The 18015-nt window shown below is 36.1% G+C and overlaps 1 protein-coding gene across 1 annotated transcript in view; it reads right to left on the reverse strand.

Moving 5' to 3' along the window:
- Positions 1–18015, reverse strand: part of NFKB1 (nuclear factor kappa B subunit 1) — a 74243-nt gene that overhangs the window by 40416 nt on the left and 15812 nt on the right. Inside the window, exons 2-5 of the mRNA XM_007429799.4 lie at positions 14993–15045; positions 12220–12307; positions 9181–9221; positions 4106–4204 (exon numbers count right to left, since the gene is read on the reverse strand). Of these exons, the coding sequence (XP_007429861.1) occupies positions 4106–4204; positions 9181–9221; positions 12220–12307; positions 14993–15037 (273 nt within the window). The 5' untranslated portion in view covers positions 15038–15045. The remainder of the gene's footprint in view (positions 1–4105; positions 4205–9180; positions 9222–12219; positions 12308–14992; positions 15046–18015) is intronic.

The following is an 18015-nucleotide window of genomic DNA, read 5'->3' on the forward strand; positions in this document are numbered from 1 at the left end:
GGAAATGGTCAGTTTTCACTATAGATGTTACTTTACACTATAGATGTTATTTTCAAAATGATATTCCTTAAACTGGAAACAAAAGGGAAAGTAAGAGCCTGTATGAAGTTTTACTCATAAATTCTGTGTGGAGAAATTCTGTCATGGTGATACCAAAAATAAATTTCATACTAACAGGGCAATGATTCCAATACATGTTGCCCAGAATACACACGCACGCGCACACACGCGCACACACACACACACACAGGACTTCCAGATCCAGGCAGTTAGGTAGGTACTAGCCAGTCAACCAGACATCGTGGTAGTAGACAAGGACCAGAACACAATGGTGGTGATAGATGTAGCAGTGCCAAGTGACATCAACATCAGGAACAAGGAGTATGAGAAGCTGAAGAAGTACCAGGGCCTAAAGGAGAAACTAGAGAGGATGTGGAAAGTAAAGGCCAACGTGATCCCAGTTGTGGTAGAAGTACTCAGGGCTGCAACTCCTAAACTGGGAGAGTGGCTCCAACAGATCCCAGGAACAATGTCAGAGCTCTCTGTCCAGAACAGTGCAGTGCTAGGAATAGCTAAGATACTGCGCAGTAGTAGATCTGCGCAGATCTACCCTCAAACTCCCAGGCCTCTGGTAGAGGACCCGAGATTGAGGAAGGCACAATTATTTTTATACACACACACACATACACACGTGTAACTGGCAAATGTTTTAAACATATTACACACATTTTTAATTGTCAATGAGCTCCATCCAAATGCATTTCAGGTATTGTCGAAGGCTTTCACGGCCGGCATACGATGGCTGTTGTGGGTCTTCCGGGCTGTGTGGCCGTTAGGAACGTTAGGAAACAAGACTTCAAGACCACGGCCACACAGCCCGGAAGACCCACAACAGCCATTTCAGGTATCTTTGGGAATCTGGCTCCCCACTATGAGAAGAAAATGCTTGATTCAGATGGGCCTTGGCCTGCAATGGCTGTTCTTCTGTTCTTATTTCCAATCCGTTTGTGTTTGTCTATACATTCAACTATTATTTATTCTTAGCTGTACCTTTGTTAAAGTAGTATTGTCTCTCTTGTTCCAACACTGTCCAAGGGCAATCCTAAAGTGCATAGTATCTGTTCCACTTTTGTCATCCATACCTTGATATTGACTGGGAACAGAAGCAATAAAGGTAGGATAGGGACTGGCAACAGGGACAGCAAATATAATACTGGGATAGTTTTCTACTGACTCAAGGATGAGCAGACAGCACTACAACGTGGGAGTGGGTAAAGGCTCCTACAGTGTGGCCCTAGCATTGCCTGGTTTCAGTGATTCATGCTATTTATTTATTTATTGCCTTTGAATCAGTTTTGAATCCTGGTGACTGCCCGGACATGTTCCTGCAGTTTTGTTGGCAAGGTTTTTCAGAAGTGGTTTGCCACTGCCTCCTTCTTAGGGCTGAGAGAGAAGGACTGGCTCAAGGTCACCCAGCTGGACTAGAATGCACGGTCTCCCAGTTTCTAGCCTGGTGCCTTAACCAAACTGGCTCTCTATAGTAGAGATTCATGCTCTACTATAGCAAATCAAAATGTGGCCTTCAGGCGAGAAAAGGCAAGGGAAGGCTCTGCCCCCTTTGTACGTGCAGGGTGATGCACAAATGTACAAAGGGGTAGCGTTTGTATTGTGATACTGAAATGTTTGTTGTACGGTTTTAACAAAATCAGTGGATTCTGCCTTAGGTATGTAGAATTTTAGCCATTTCTTTTTAAAAAAACATTATAGATTGTGCTTTAATATGGCTTCCATGTTCTCCAAAGATAGGATACTTATAATGACAAAACTCAGGATTTTTAAATATGGGGGGGGGGATCTGTATGTTGCCACCTGAAGTGATGTCATTTATACTTAACGTGAAAAGATGGTGCTGCATAAATTAACAGCACAGCATAAACAGAACATGCACAAGAAACAAGAAGAATTTATCTGCTTACATGTTAAGTAAAATATATTGTAATATATATGTCATGACAACTAATAATTAATCAGAACAGGTTAACATACTGGAGGTCTTTTCATTCATGAAAATGAAGCACCCTGAATGAAGGCAGATAGTCAGAAGGAAACAGACAGAAAATATTCTACCTTCTTACTGGCTAAACTTGAAATCAAGAACAGGCACTAACAAGCTATTAAAACAGCCTTAAGGAACTTCCCCATATTTATCTGCCAACCTCTCCTTGCAGGTATTGTCATGGAAAGATTTATACAAATGAAAAGAAAGGAAACAGAAAAAAAAATACAATACTTTTAAATACAAATCAAAAAAACTGACAGTGCAACTCTTTATATGTCTATTCAGAAGCAAGACCTATTGTTGAATCAGACTTTCTCACTAAAAGAATACAAAAGTGAAGGCCAAGGAATATAACTATGATAAAAAATTAAAGACAAGATGAAATATTAATAAGAGGGGAAATACCCATAAAAACCCCACATGCCTTGCCCATTTCCATCGATATGAGAACACCTCTGACATATTTTCCAAAAAGACCCAACTGAATGTTAAATGACATAAACATACAGTAGTTAATTCTCTAGAGGGTTCTAAGAAATACATGTGAGGTCAAAGTAGATGTTCTAGGAAGGGCTATATTTACTCATTCACAAGCAAATCCCGTTAAGATGTTGGGGGAAGGGAAGTAAGATCTTACTTTTAAGCACAAAAAGATATCCGTAGCTGAGAACAGCTAATGCCTACCCTCTCCCCTGCCTTGCCTTATCTGACTCCATGAGAAACATTTTTCTCTCTAGCTCAGCTCATTTTTTTGTACTGGAGCCAGTGCTAGAAAGAAAAGTTCCTGCAGGGAGATAAGGCAAGAGATAGAGCAGAACACAGTTATCCTTAAAAAACAGATATCCATTTTACGCAGAAACAAAAGCATAGATTGGCCTACCACATTTATAAAGGTAACAAAGATGTCACGAAAAAGCCAGAATAGTCTTTTGAGAAAACAGTTGCTGATGTTTAATGTTTACACTGAGGCTGAACAGTGTGGTTCTCTATCTTTGTAACAGGAATTACAATAAAGAAATACAGTTTGGAACACTGTAAATCATTGCTGCAGCTGCAGGGCTGGTGGTATCGTAATGGGTAATGTGCCATCCAAATATTGCCCCTTTTGTACATGCACACATGTTGGGGCCGGACTGTGATTGTGAGCTGCGACCACCATCTTGCCTGCTTTGATTCCCCCACCCCCTTGACTGCAGATACACCAGTCTAGTATATCTGAACTTCGCTATGCTTTTCTATTCATGTTGATAACTGTGGGTCTTTAAAGCTGCTTTTTGCCTAAAACTTAACTAGATATGTTGATTTTCAGGAAAGAGAAGGAATCATCCTCAAAGATGTTCAGCCTGCTCGTGCAAGTTATGTATGCCAACCTCATCTATATGCACACATCCCAGCTTCTCTGAAGATTGTATAAATATTGATCATGCACAGCTACAGCTTAGAGAAGATATGTAACGCTTTTAGTTAAATGCATGTAAAAGTCTCATTCTGAACTTAAAAAGCACAAATATCTTTATAGGATCAAACATGTTCAGGAAACTCAGGATTTGAAAATCAAGACCAGGCTCCTTTGTGATATTTTTTAAGCATTGTCTGATGAAACTGTTTTCCTGCTTGTGAAGAGACGCAAAGCAAGAGTGAACAGCCTGCATTTATCACAATGCAGTTGGATCAAAATAAACCAGGATGTCCTTGAATCTCAGCTTATTATTCTATGAAAACACAGCTTTTCAGGCTCAAAAAGATTACAGTAATTGTGGACCTTGAATACTTGTCTGGCTAATTCCCATCCCTCATTTCTCAATGTTGATACAACTGGGGACTTAATCTAACTGATCATTTATTTCCAAATGAGGCTGTAAAGGACCACAGAATGAACCTTAAGTAAAATCACTTCAGACAAACATGAATTGTACTTTCATCAGCAAGCACATGTGATTTCTTATTCTGTAGAGTGTCACACAAATTGATAATTGGCAATTACAATCATGTTAAATATAGTAAATATTAATCATGTTAAATGTAGTAGCTATGTTATTAACTTACTTTAACTTGGGGATAAGACTTCTTGTTCTTTTCGCTAGAAGCTCCAGGAAGTCCACCGTGTGATGGCCCTTCACAAACATAGCGGAAACGAAACCCCCTCTAAGGAGATTAGTTTTAAAGAATTAAAGAACATTTAATTGAATTACAAATTCCTGTATAAGCTAGATAAATCAGTAATATTTCTCATCTCCCTTTTATATTTAGTTCTTCTGTACTGATAAATATTCACATATGTTACTAGTTTATTAAAATATGTACCTACTATTAATACTGTAGATATTTTGAATATTGTACAACTACATAATTTTTCCTCCCATAAAGTTAAATGTCAATTATATATTAAAAATTGAAAGACAATTTATAGCAGATATATCAAATAATTTTTATAGAAATACCTTATCCCACAAAAAAGTTCATGATTCCCAAATATTAGGAATGAAATTCTGATGTTGACTAAATATAAGCACTAAAGGGTGTTTTTGTGGTGTTTCCTTTCAGAATAAACAAATTGAAATCTGATTACCATTTATTAACTATATTAACAATGCTTTCCCAGCAGATGACTTTCATCTATAGAAATGTTCTTCTAAATAGAACTGAACATGAATGTTGAAAATGTTTATATTTCTCCTTAAGGGCATATTCTACTCTCTTTTGATTTTTGTACTGCTTTATCTTAACTCGATACTTCTTTTTCATTTTTCTTCAAATATTTGTTCAATAAAAAAGAAAAAGGATAGCTAATCTTAGAGCCTTAATAACAACTCTTTGGTCCATTTTTCCTTATTTTAACATTAGAATTTCACTCAGAATTTGCTATAAATGTTTCAACATTCCAAGCCACTTTTCTTGACACCCCACTACCTCTGCTTTTTATAATACAGGTAGTCCTTGCTTGACAATCATTCATTTAACAATGGTTCAAAGTTACAATGGCCTCAGAAAGGGTGCTTCATGGCTTGTAAAGCACTTCTGGATATCTTAAAAAGTTGCACCACCTTCCCCCCTGCAGTCACATGGCCGCATTTTGGGCACTTGCCAACTGGTTTGCATTTACAACCAGTTGCCAAGAGCCCTGTGATCATGTGATCACCATTTGCAATCTTCTCTGCCAGAAAGTCAATGGGGAAGCTGGCAGGGAAGGTCACAAGTGAAGGGGACAGAGGGGAGCTGAAATTCTTCTGCAGTCTTCAGGAATGGAGCTCAAATCCTGAAGATCTGAGCTCCGTTCCTCCAGCCCCATGAAGGATTTCTCCTCTGTGCATGGAGAAGCGGGGAAACCCTTTGTTGGGCTGCAAGAATGTTTGAGAGCAAAAGGGCTGCCTGCTGGGAGGATTTCAGCTCCACGCAGAGCTGAAATCCTTTAGCAGGCAGCTCTTTCACTCCGTCCACTTAATGATCTGGGAGATCACTTAACCAACTGCAACTGGGAGTGCCAGGATTGCAGTTGTTGAGTGAAGCAGTCATGTGGGCGTCTTGCTTGACGACCACTTCACTCAACGACTGAGATTCCAGTCCCAATTGTGGTTGCTGAGCGAGGACTACTTGTATTATAACTATGGAAGATTTTAGGGCCAACTAAAGCTTTCAACTTTCTGTATCGTTTTGGCTGATTCCAGTAAAGACTATGGCCTCCTATGGATGTTGGATTCTTTTTTTTGGGGGGGTCTTTCAACTCATCACAGCTGCTATGATGATGATGATGATGTCAAAATTTGCTATTTAAAATGAAAAAAGTAGGTATATGCACAACACAAATGAATGATAAATAACATATAGTGATAATGCTGAAACAAAATGAAAACAATTTAAATGAAAAAAATCCATGCCTTTAAATCTTAGAGTGACATTCCCAAAAAAAGTGGCGGCGGCAGGGCGGGGGGGATAAAGGCTGGGAACTTTGATTTTCCTTTAGCAGAATTTTTATAATCTGTACAATATTATTTTGTTTTCCATCATATACTTCTTTGTGGAAACATGCATTCAGTATACACAAGAGTAAATTTCCTTAATTCTGAATCATTTACAATGCTTTGCCAAAAAACTTATTTCATATAGAGAACTGCTTATTTTTTAAAAAAACCTTTCAATATGTCATTCCAAGGAAAAAATATTACACTTCGGGCAAAACCAATTGTTACAAATAGTCAGCCAGTTTTACAAACTTGCAGCTTTCTTGCCAGCTGTTCTTGTCTGACAGGCTCAGGCACGCCTAGTAGGCATTCTCTCATCTCAGATGTGAAATCTATATCTGCATGAAGGACAACTCCATGTCCTGGGTCACCTACAAAGTCAGATTACTGAAACCTCTTCCTTTCTGTTCAGAGGGAAAATATTTATATTTGAAAAACTGCAGTCAGAATTCTGAGAGAAAGGGAGCAAGAAGCTAATGTGCTGAAGTTGGATGCAAGGAAGGTGGGAGAAAGAGGCAGGAGAAAGAGAACTCAGATTGCCCTCCAATCTCTGATTAAAGTTGGCAATTGCAGGAAGAAGGATTTTTCAAGTAAAAAAAAAGTATAAAGTTAGTATCTGTTCCAAGGGTCTATATTCTTTAGAGGAATAGGTAAAAGTTAGATAAGTACTGGGCTGATCTGAATTTCTTTTCCTGTGTTTTTAAGTCTAATTTTGTCTTTAATGATTATTGTCTCTATACAAACTCAGTGCATTTGGGATTTGTGCAAAACAGCAACCTTTTAGGTCAGAGTTGTTTTTAAATAGGAGCAAATCAGTATAATTTGTATAATTTGTATCAGTATAATCTGCTGAGAGCCCTACATTTTCCTGTGTGTTTTTTCTATTTGAAGTTCATCTAAAATGTCCCTGATTTGATTAGCCCTATAGTTTTTATTTCCTCCACCACTGATAGTTTTGCATTTAACTTCTTGAAGTTAGAAGGGAATTTTTACATTCTCTCTTTTACATTTTAAAATAAAGTTTGACTGTATTTATCTCTTCTGAAATTGGTGTATGTCACTACAAAGGAGGATGAGGATGAGATGAAACACCTCAGTGCTACAGGGACAGAGTAACTACAAGGTTTATTTCATTGGTCATTATTTATTTCCTTTTAAATGCTAGTAAGATGCACAGGCTGTGTGAATCTTATCTCTCTCATATACTGGGGTTGGGGGAAGGACAATAGGTAAAGGCATCTTACTGGAAGAAGGTGGTGGCAGTGAAAACTTCCAAGCTGCTACATCAAAGCAAGAGACAGAAGGACTTCCAGGGGAGATATGGCGAACTGAAGATGGTTCTGCAAAAGCGGAGCCAATGACTGTGGCAAAGGCTAAGGAACTGGTGAGTAGACTGGTTCCTTGGAACCTCGCCAGATAAGGAGAGGACAAGAGATCACCCACATGTGCTCCGGATGGCTGCTCCTTGCAAGGAGACTGCAGGACAGCGGTTTTCGGTGGTATGAATGCTGGGAGACAACAGGATCTTGCTTGCAACTGTGGCTGAGACCTTGAAAGGATGCTAAGTTCACAAACCTCACTTTCTAATCACTTTTGGAAATTGCCTATTAACTATTCTAAAGCTGTGGAGACCTTCGGAAGACAGGTTTGAAAAGTCTTCATTGGGTGAGTTTATCTTCAACTCTGAACAAAAGAAAAGTTAATTACAAGCTTAAGATCTTAAAGGATTCGAAATAAACAGCAAAAAGCTAAATAAGATTTTGACCTAAGAAAGATATAAATGAATTAAGGGCCCAGATAAATTTGGAATATTGACTTTTACTCTAAGATTTTGGAATTAACTATAAAAAATAAAGAGCTTCTCAAGAGAAACAGACTTATTTTGGTTATCCTGGCAATTGCAAGTTATAACAAAAGGTAAGTGATGATCTTAGAAACTGGACACTAGAGGGGACTAAAGATTTTAAGCAGGAAAAAAAAAAATACAAAGCCTGATGTCAGTTAATACTAGTACTTACAGAATGATACAAAATGTTATAACTTTGGAAATATTGAAGGAGATCTTTGAAAAATGGAGCCAGATGTTAGTAACTACAATATCAACATTGTCAGTAATGATGTCTGCTTCTATGAATAGACTACATCTAAAAGGAAGACTTAATGAAATTAATGAAGGAATGACAGATGTGAAACAAATTTTATCTGATAAGATAAAGTACAGAATGTGGAGCTACAAATAACAGGCCAAGAGAATTATTTGGAAAAGGACGCTTTATTGGATATACAAAAGAAACTGACTGAGGTTTTAAAAATTAAAGGGAAATACAAATGATAAATCAAGAGAATGACATAGAAAAATGTTTTCTTATTGGATCTACAAAAGAGGCTTGTTAAAGTCTTGAGGAAATCTGTGTGATGGGATAAAAAAGAATTGAAGAGAAATCAAATCCTGTGACAATATTTGATTGAATTAAAGATGGAGACTGTTAGAAGTAAAAGGAAAGAATCTAAAGTTGGTTCATCTGATCAAGGTTAAAATAAGACTTTTTTTTTTTTTTGCAATGTTCTGGCAACCCTTTACGGACTTTTTGCTGACACCAGGATTGAAAAATTGATGTTTTATGGATTTGCTTATAGATAGGGGATGGAACATGGGATGAAGAGATATCTGTTTAACCTTATAGGGGTGAAGAGTTACTTGTTTATACTTGTTGTGATGAAGGCTGGAAGTCACTTCTTTATATATTTCTTTTCTTTATCTTTATTATATTCTGTCTTTTCTTTTTCTTCTTTTTCTTCTTGCACTTTTTCTTCTTTCTTTCTTTCTTTCTTTCTTTCTTTCCATTCTCTTCTCTTTCTCTAAGTTTATTTTGTATTAGTTTCTACTATCATAATTAACATTCTTAATAAAAATTATATTTTAAAAAAATCAGGAGATAGAGCTAGGGTAAGCAGATCCCAGAGAATTTGTGGGAGAGAAGATTTAACACCACCAACCTTTCATTCTATTATTCTATTATGATAGTCATGCGGTATCATAATGATCAATTTTTGTATAAAACTTGTTTTCTGTGTTTGGCATTATCTTAATTAATTGGGATTTCATTATGTTAATTTATTAACTTTTCAATATTAAAAAAGAAAACAGTTCTCTTCTCTTACCTGTTTAGGTTGCTCAACTATTTGAAGATATGGCCCATCAGCTAGTAAAAAAGCAAATAAAGAAAACAGAAGAGTTTGTACAAATATTGTATTTCTGATGACATTTTGCAAATGATGTTTTAAGAAACTGAAGATATATATATATATATATATATATATATATATATATATATATATATATGAATGACTGCAATTCCTGGTTGATACGTTCAACAAATAAAAATCCCAACAGAATAAAGTAGTGTTACAATCACATGAGCATAGCTATCTATATTTCACATATCTTTTTCAAAGCATCTAAGAAAATTTGCAGTATTGATACATGCAAGAAAACTATTTCTAAGCAAATAATACCTATGCAACTATTTATTTAACCATTTCTGTTATCAATCACTCTGTTCTTCAGGACAGGTACAAAATTGCAATTTCAGTCCAGTTTAGATCCACAAATCACTATACACAAAGCAGAGTAATTTCAAAGCATAAATCAGTTTATTAAAGATTACAACAATAAACAATAATACAGAGAACCAAAGGAATTAAACATCCAGCAACAACATGAGGCATACATAAAAAATGAAAGATTTAAAAATATTTTAAATGGGGTGCCCCAAAGAGATTAAGACTAGTAGAAACCAGGCGTTCTAAAGAACAATCTACAGCCTGAGGGGATTACTATTAAAATACTGTTTTTAAAGGTAAGTCTTTTGGACCAAAGAAATTGAGACTCTCTGAAGTTACTCAGTTTTAACATTCACTGTTTTGTTGCTAGATATTTATAGGTGTTTTAAATTATTTTAGAGCTTTATTTAATTTTAAGGAAAAGTTTTTTTAAAATATGGTCCAGGATTCAAAAGACCACATAACAACCTTCCACTGATGTTTCAGCTGACTTCTTCCCACTGTAGAAACTATCCTTCCTCCTGAAGATTCCTCACCCAAATACACGAACATGATTTATGTGTACCTTTAGGTTTTCTGAGCTTTGGCAATGCTAAATAAATTAAAGGGTTAAACAGCCAAAGTTCAACAGTAGCTGGTGTGGGTCTTCCGGGCTGTGTGGCCGTGTTCTGGAAGTTTTGTTTCCTAACGTTTCGCCAGCACCTGTAACCGGCATCTTCAGAGTGCAGGAGCACAGACAGGAGCAGTTCTCTCTGTGGCCAGCAGAGAGAACTGCTCCTGTCTGTGCTCCTGCACTCTGAAGATGCCAGTCACAGGTGCTGGCGAAACGTTAGGAAACAAAACTTCCAGAACACAGCCACACAGCCCAGAAGACCCACACCAGCCATCGTATGCTGGCCGTGAAAGCCTTCGACAATACATTCAACAGTAGCCTTAACTTTCGAATCATCTTCATATATAATAAATAATGAATAGAAGAGGTTAACATTCAAAGAGGAAATCAAGGTACATTCTGAGTTCACACATTTCCCTGTAGAGAAAATGAGTTACCATTCCCATTTTTCATGCAATAAATGACATGAGAATACAAATCATTCACACTTCCTTGCACTGTTTGTTAAGAACATCCAGGTCCGTTCTTAAGTCATCTTTGGTGTTTAATTTGGGGAAACAGCCTATAGAACTATAGCAACGACAACAAAAAAACCCTGTCATCTTTGCGTGGTTGCAAAGAACAGGGTATTTATTTTCAGGAAGTCCCCAAATTTCCCAAGTATTTCTCTCTCTCTCTCTCTCACACACACACAAAAGAATGAACTGTACAATGATAATATAAAAAGGGTCAGAATGTTATCTGACAATGCCTTTCATTGTCCAATATTTCAAAATATCCTTTCCCAATTCAACTCACGTCCTCTGCCCTATGGAACACCTTAAAATGTATAGTTTGGGTTCACATAATTTGTTTTTACATTTTAGAAAACGATCATGGGAGAAACTGCCCTTGTTAAAGATTTTTCTTTTCTAGCCATCTAGTTAATGAGTAATGGCTACCAAGTCTGGCAATTCTTAGAACTCAACTCTTGTTCTAGAAAACAGATTTGGTGTACTGGGTGATCAATCCATATGTTATGAATTATCATTCTTATCTCTGACGTACATTTATTGTACATTGTGAAATCTGTCCTAGATCTAACCAATCACAGTGAAACTTTCAGAACAAAATATATTAATAAGGGTTTACAAATTAACGTACAGATTAGGAATAGACAGCAGATTGGGAATGCTGCTATTCTGGGTGTGATTGTGAGTTCTATGTGACAGACAGTATGTAACGCAAACACAAGTATAGTGATGCCACATGTAATTAGAAAATTAAGAATCCAGAAAGAACTGGTCCTGACAATGATAATCTCTATATTCTGAGAAAAACATTTTGTGATTAGACTTAACATCACTTGGGGTGGATTAGCAGAAGGTCTTAGTATGGAAAGAAATATAAAGTAATGAACAATATAACATATAGAATAAATGGGATTTTACATAGATAGTTTGCTATTGTAAAAATACATAATTCTAGAACATAAATGCCTTTGATCTCACAATGCAAATATATGGCTTTCATCAGTCCAACATTACCGGTTACAGAGAACAAATTCATACACATACACGAATCCTGACAGTAAGTGATACCAAATCACTAATATTTATTTGTAACCATTTAATCATTATTATTTATCTATCATTTAACTGTAGCATTTTATCTGCTTCTGAGACAAAGAGGTACCCAGGAAAGATTCCTCACATAAAATTAGCCAAATAAAATAAAATAATTCCTGCCTGCAGTCTTATAATCTAAAAATATATAATACAATCAGAGAGAAAAAAATAAGGCAAATGTAAAGACAGCAAACTCAGGCACCAATTTAATAACTTCAATTATTTTAAAGTTATAGATGTCCAGCTAACCATGTCAAGGAGCAAAAATATTTCAAATATTCTGGGCAGTATTTTTTAAATAGTCATTTAAAAGCACATTCCTTGATTTTATTTTATTTTTTTACAAAAATCTCTTTCCATCATCAGTATATGTAGATATTATTAGTAAATGCTAAATCAAGCAACAATGGCTCTTACTTGTGCGAAGTGGCAGATCAGTTGCAATCATGCTTGTGTTATTGTACAGCTGATTCATCCCCAAGGGAAAATGTTCCATTGTATACACCTGTGTTAAGAATGTTTGCATTTTGAATAAGTCCAGTTATTTCAGACGCTTATAAAAGCTAGTTCAAAAATCAAATATTATAATTTGTTTGGTGACTATATTTTGTCCTGCACAATTACTATGTCTGTGCTACCTCACCATTCAGCATTTTCACCTTCTAGCTACTTACAGTATCTGGTATGAATTATCCACTCTTAGCCATCTAGTATAGCTAACAGTGAAAACTCCAAATACATTGTGAAACATGAAAAAACAATAGTTGGAGTCTGGCATATTATAATTCAGCGTGCAAACGTACTGAAGGTAAATCCAAATGCAGTTCAGGTAAGAAATACAAAAATACTGTATAACTACAATAAAATGGGTCTGCAAAACATTTCATTCTGAATCTTTCTGAGCATGAAATTTCATTCAACTTCCCATTTCAAGTGTAAGCTGCAATTTTAAGATGTTTCATATTCTCTGTCTCTCAACCCAAAGTATCTCACAGAATTGTTGGGTGACAAAATGAGGGAAGATCCTCACGTGTCACCTTGAGATAAATGTAATTCTAAATAAATTTATATGTGATGTATTCATGTAATAACCGATAAACCCTAATGCTTCCCAAAGAACCTGCATGTTCTTTTCATTCAAATCACACTCAGATTATGCCTTTTTAAAGAAAACTTTGAATCAAAGTTTCAACCAACTAGTTCCCATATTCCATTATAAAAAAACCTAAATACATCCTACTGAAATAACTATGAATTCTTCTCCTGTTTAGTCCTGCCTCTACTTCCCTCTCTATCTTCTGTTATTTCCCATATCAATGTTCCTGTTGTAAATTTCTGAGGATTTATTATACAAGAGGGTAGGTAACCTTTTGCAACTCTGGGGCACATTTTACAGCATGTATGGATGCAATCACAAAGAAAGCATGGTGGGGGATATCAATGTTAGGCTTGGCAATTTACAAAAATATGAACTGTCGAGGTTGGTCATTGCTATCAGTTTAACACCCAGGATGACTTCTACCTTCTCAGCTTACCTTTAACTTTTTATTTTTCTGGGCAGGTGAGCATACTTCTAAGCAAAGCAGAGGGCTGAACCCGCCAGCATTGTTTGTATTCTACAAATGATTTTTTTTTTTTTAGAAAATCACAGCACATGTGAGGTTCAGATTCATTTTTGGTACTTTGTTCTGCAATATGGCAGCTTTGCTGCTGCTGTTTTTTTTTAAAAAAATTATAATAAAAATAAAGTTATTTGGGGCAGGTAGCCTAGTGGGCACCATAACTGGTATCCTTGCACATATTCATTGCCTAGCCTTGGTACAGATAATCAAACTAATTTCCAGCAATCATATACCCACAAACCCTCCACCAAACCAATATCAACAAAATCAATTATGCTTCACAGGTTTTGGTAGGTGGATGCTATTTATTTGGAAATTTTGCCTTTCACTACTTTCAATATCATATCATAGATTCATAAGTGTCAAAAAGTTGCAGCTCCCACTCATTAATGAACAAATGAAGAAATATCTAAATTATAGTTATGACTCACTCAGGATACACTAACCTAAAATGCAATACCAAGTAAAGTGTTTATATGTCTGCTTTCAAAAAGCTTACTTCACATCTTTACTAGAATAAGAATAAAAATATGCTATTTGTGGTGGCTCTCTGGCCTCAATTGTGTTTATTTCCAGTTCTTTTTTATACAGTGTATCAGATATTTATCAAACTGACTCTGGAGTACGGGTTCAGAAAAAAATCTTCTTTGAAATAAATACATAAACTAAGGGGTGCAGAATGTTAGTAAGAATCTTAGCTAAGAAGATGAGAAGTGACTAACAGAAATGTTAACATAATAGCTCCTTAACACCAGTTTGTGGTTAAGGTATCAGGCTAGGAACCGGGGGACTGTGAGTTCTAGTCCCACCTTAGGCACAAAGCCAGATGGTGATCTTGGGCCAGTCACTCTTTCTTAGCCCTGGGTAGGAGGCAATGGCAAAGAAATTGCCAAGAAAACTGCAGGGACTTGTCCAGGCAGTCTCCAAGAGTCAACAGTGATTTGAAGGCACCAGAAAACCAAACCAAACCAAAACCCACAACGTTGGTAGAGATGAAAAAAACAAAAAACCCAAGCTTTTGTCAATGATCTGGTGTGGTTACCTTCCCAAAGGAAAAGGCAAATAATAGGTAATGTCAAAGGAAAAGTGGTTTCAAGGCACCAGGATCATAAAAAAGAAGCATTCTTCCCTTTACCCAACCTATAGGTTGGCTTGGCTTCTTACTCAAATTGCTTAAAGGAAGAATGGAATAAGGAGGGAAAGTCTCACTTTAAGGTACTCCCACTTCTTGAAACAGTCGCTTCTCAGTACAGTGGTGGAGGACCTGTGGGTCCAATCCTGACAGGCAACAGTGGAAGATTTACTTAGCCTTTAAAGTATCATAGGTACAACATACTAAATGAAGAATAAGAATGTCTAGTCGTATGGTAACTGATGTGCTCCCATTATGGGTTATTTCATGATGTACTTTACCTAAATTAGGCATATTTTAGATATGTTTTGCAGAATGCATAATGTTCTAAAAGTCTTCATTTGTTAAAGAGGCAATACAATTTCATATTTTTTTTTACATTTTATACTTTATTATTTCCGTATTACTATTACTATTATTAGGTACAGATACTCACCTGATGATCTCCCATCCCCAAGAGATAAGTATTCTCATCTGCCATTCTGAGAGCTGAAACAGTTAACCAGGTATTGGTAAGTCAGTGCATAGTTAGCAAATAACCTTTATTACTAAAATTCTTGGCAGTAGGAAGGAACAAAGTTCAGAGAAAAAAATCCATCAATATAAGAAAGAAATTTGTCACATACTGCAGCATCTATAAAATCTAAGAAAATAAAGATGGATATCTACAAATCAAAGTCACTGTTGATTTTGCTCATTTTTGGAAAGATAACATGTATATCCCCAGCAACAAAAACAAACATCAACAATGATGACAAAACACACATCTGGGGCACACCAGCATATATTTTATCTCTCAGATGAGCTCATCTAACATCCTATTAGCCAGATCTTCAAAACCTTCATGAAGATTAACAGAGTCAGGGTCAGTCAAAAAAAAGGCACAGCAGAAATATTTCAGAACTGCTTTCCACAACCAGTGAGAAACTAAGATGCTATCTGCATAAAGCCTGTTAAATTGGTGCTAAAATAACTCTCCAACTGTTTTAGTTTTCTTTATAGAATATAATTCCTTTATGAAAACATGAAGGGACTTCAAAAGAAAACCGATAAACAGTGCTCATAACATTGCTCATAAACAGTGACGTAGGATGACTGCAGTTGAGCAATAGTCATTCTGGTTTAGAGCAAACCCATTTCATCCATACAACATCAGAAATAGTTCTGGTCATAGCAAGCCAAGGCACAATCTCGAAAAATGTGTTTCTGCATAAGCCTTCACCAGAAGGAGTTGAGACATAGCATAGTGCTCTTGCTCAAGTCCCAAGGCTTTAGAGCAGAGTAACATATTACAACAAAACTTTCAATCATGGGATTTCCATATAAATATGTCCCAAGTCTGTAACTCATTGGTATGATTGTATGAATCTGATGTAATTTTGGATGATTCAAGTATGAGCAATATATGGGTGCAAATTGAGAGAATAAGAAAAAAAAAGTCATTAAAAAAGCAGAAGTAATCCAAATTAGATTATGTTCTACAAGCACCAATGAACAAGATTCCATGTTTTAAAAATCAACAAATACCGCATAATCCCACAGGTTAACATGCTGTCAATTTTAAATGTAATATTAACAATTTGTCTTTTACCATGAGAAATATTTGGTTTAATTCAGCAAGTCAAGTCTTTGAAGACCAAAAGAAATTAAATAATATTATAAATTTTACATTTTTAGAAGATTTATTGAGGATTTAAGATTTTTATATATCTGACACAAACAAAATATTAGTAAATAAAAACAAGTGTTTTTCTATATTAGGTCTTTCTTTTGATACTAAATTTAATTTTAGATTCCACCTATAGCCTTAGAAGGGACACAGTGGAATAAGAAGAGGATAAAAGACTGCAGATTTCAGTGGCTAGATTCATACATCACACTAAGCCATCGTGTGGTTTAATCTTTGGCTTACTGTATGTGCAAACAGTGTAGTGAATGACATTATGTTACCAGCATTAAGAAACAATTCTTGTCATGTGCACTTTTTGCTGAAGGTTATTTCTTTTAAGCATGAAAGAACAAGATTTCTTTCAAAGCCTCTTTCAAAGAGTTTTGACCCACAAAAATAAAAATTAAATCTGAATGATGCCAAGTTTCATACAAGAATCTCTGCCCCAATTTTGTCTGCAAAATGTTAGTGGCATGTGCAGTTATATAGACTGTAGGAGTTAGTGGTTTTAATCAGATTATAACTTTAAAATGGTTTAGTGCAAATGGAAAACAAACAAAAAGACACATTAAATGTTCACTGACTTGCCAAAGTATGGAAGTTAACTGCTTAAATCAGTACAGAATAACTGATCTCTGTGTGTTTTATGGGGACATTGGGGGAGATGGGCAGCATACAAATTTAATAAGTAAATTAATAAATAAGGAATGTTTATTAATAGATTTTAATAGACTTTCATAGTATTATAAATTAGTCAGTTCAAAGCTATATTTACTAACAGGAAACATGCTTATGCATTGGCACTATGCATAAAACTTGGAAATAACCTGAGTGAAAATAATTTCTCTCTTTTTTTTTCCTCATGCGGACAGAACATTATAATCATCATCATTTAAATGTATATGCCATCTAACTCCCAACAATCCTAATTTGTTATGTGTGTTTTACGCCACCCTGAGAAAACCTGATTTTGGAGATGGAGTCAAGTTAAAAACACAATATAGCAATAAAAGAAAAACAAACAGAAACAATGATTTGGGGAATAGAAAAATAAAATAATCATAGCATACAAGGGGCTGACAAAACCCAATGGCCTAGGACCTGCTGGAAAACCCAGGTCTTTATAGCATTCCTGAAGAACAGAAGGGTTGAGGCCGTGTGGACCTTGGGGGGCAGGAACAACAATAAAGGAGGCATGTTTCAAGACTCTCACCAGATTACATTCCGTGAGTGAGGGGGTCTGAAGCATGCCAACCCTGAAGGATTGTACAGGATGGGCAGAGAGAATTGGAGAGAGGCTGCAAATAAACAGGCCCTAATATATAAAGGGCTTTAAAGATAACCATCAATACCTTGCATTGTACCTGGAAGCCAACTGGAAACTAGTGCATCTTGTGTAATATGGGCTTACCAAGGTTTAACCATACAACCATAACTGCTCAAACTAGCTGTAGCTTCCAAGTAGTCTACACACTGCATTGCTGCAATCCAAATGAGATGTGAGGGGTGAGTAATACATGAATGATTATGAGAAAAGCTTCCTGATGCAGGAGAGGATGCAACTGGTACTCATTATAAATATTTGGTGAGGCCCTCGTAGCCAAAGCTGCCACCTACTCTTCAAGCAGGGGCCACAAGTTGAGGAGGACCCACAAATGTATGTGAGTTCCACCTGGAGAAATGCTACCTAATCCAGAGTCCTTCCATTCTGGTGAGTGGATGTTTGTAGAAGCATGGACAGTTTGTTCTCTTTCTTTTTCTTCCAAGAGGTGTGCTCTGTTGTGTAAGTT

This window comes from Python bivittatus, unplaced genomic scaffold, assembly GCF_059951505.1.
Source record: "Python bivittatus isolate LINGU-HERP-01145 unplaced genomic scaffold, Pbiv_v1 ctg000070_np1212, whole genome shotgun sequence".
Taxonomy (NCBI): domain Eukaryota; kingdom Metazoa; phylum Chordata; class Lepidosauria; order Squamata; family Pythonidae; genus Python; species Python bivittatus.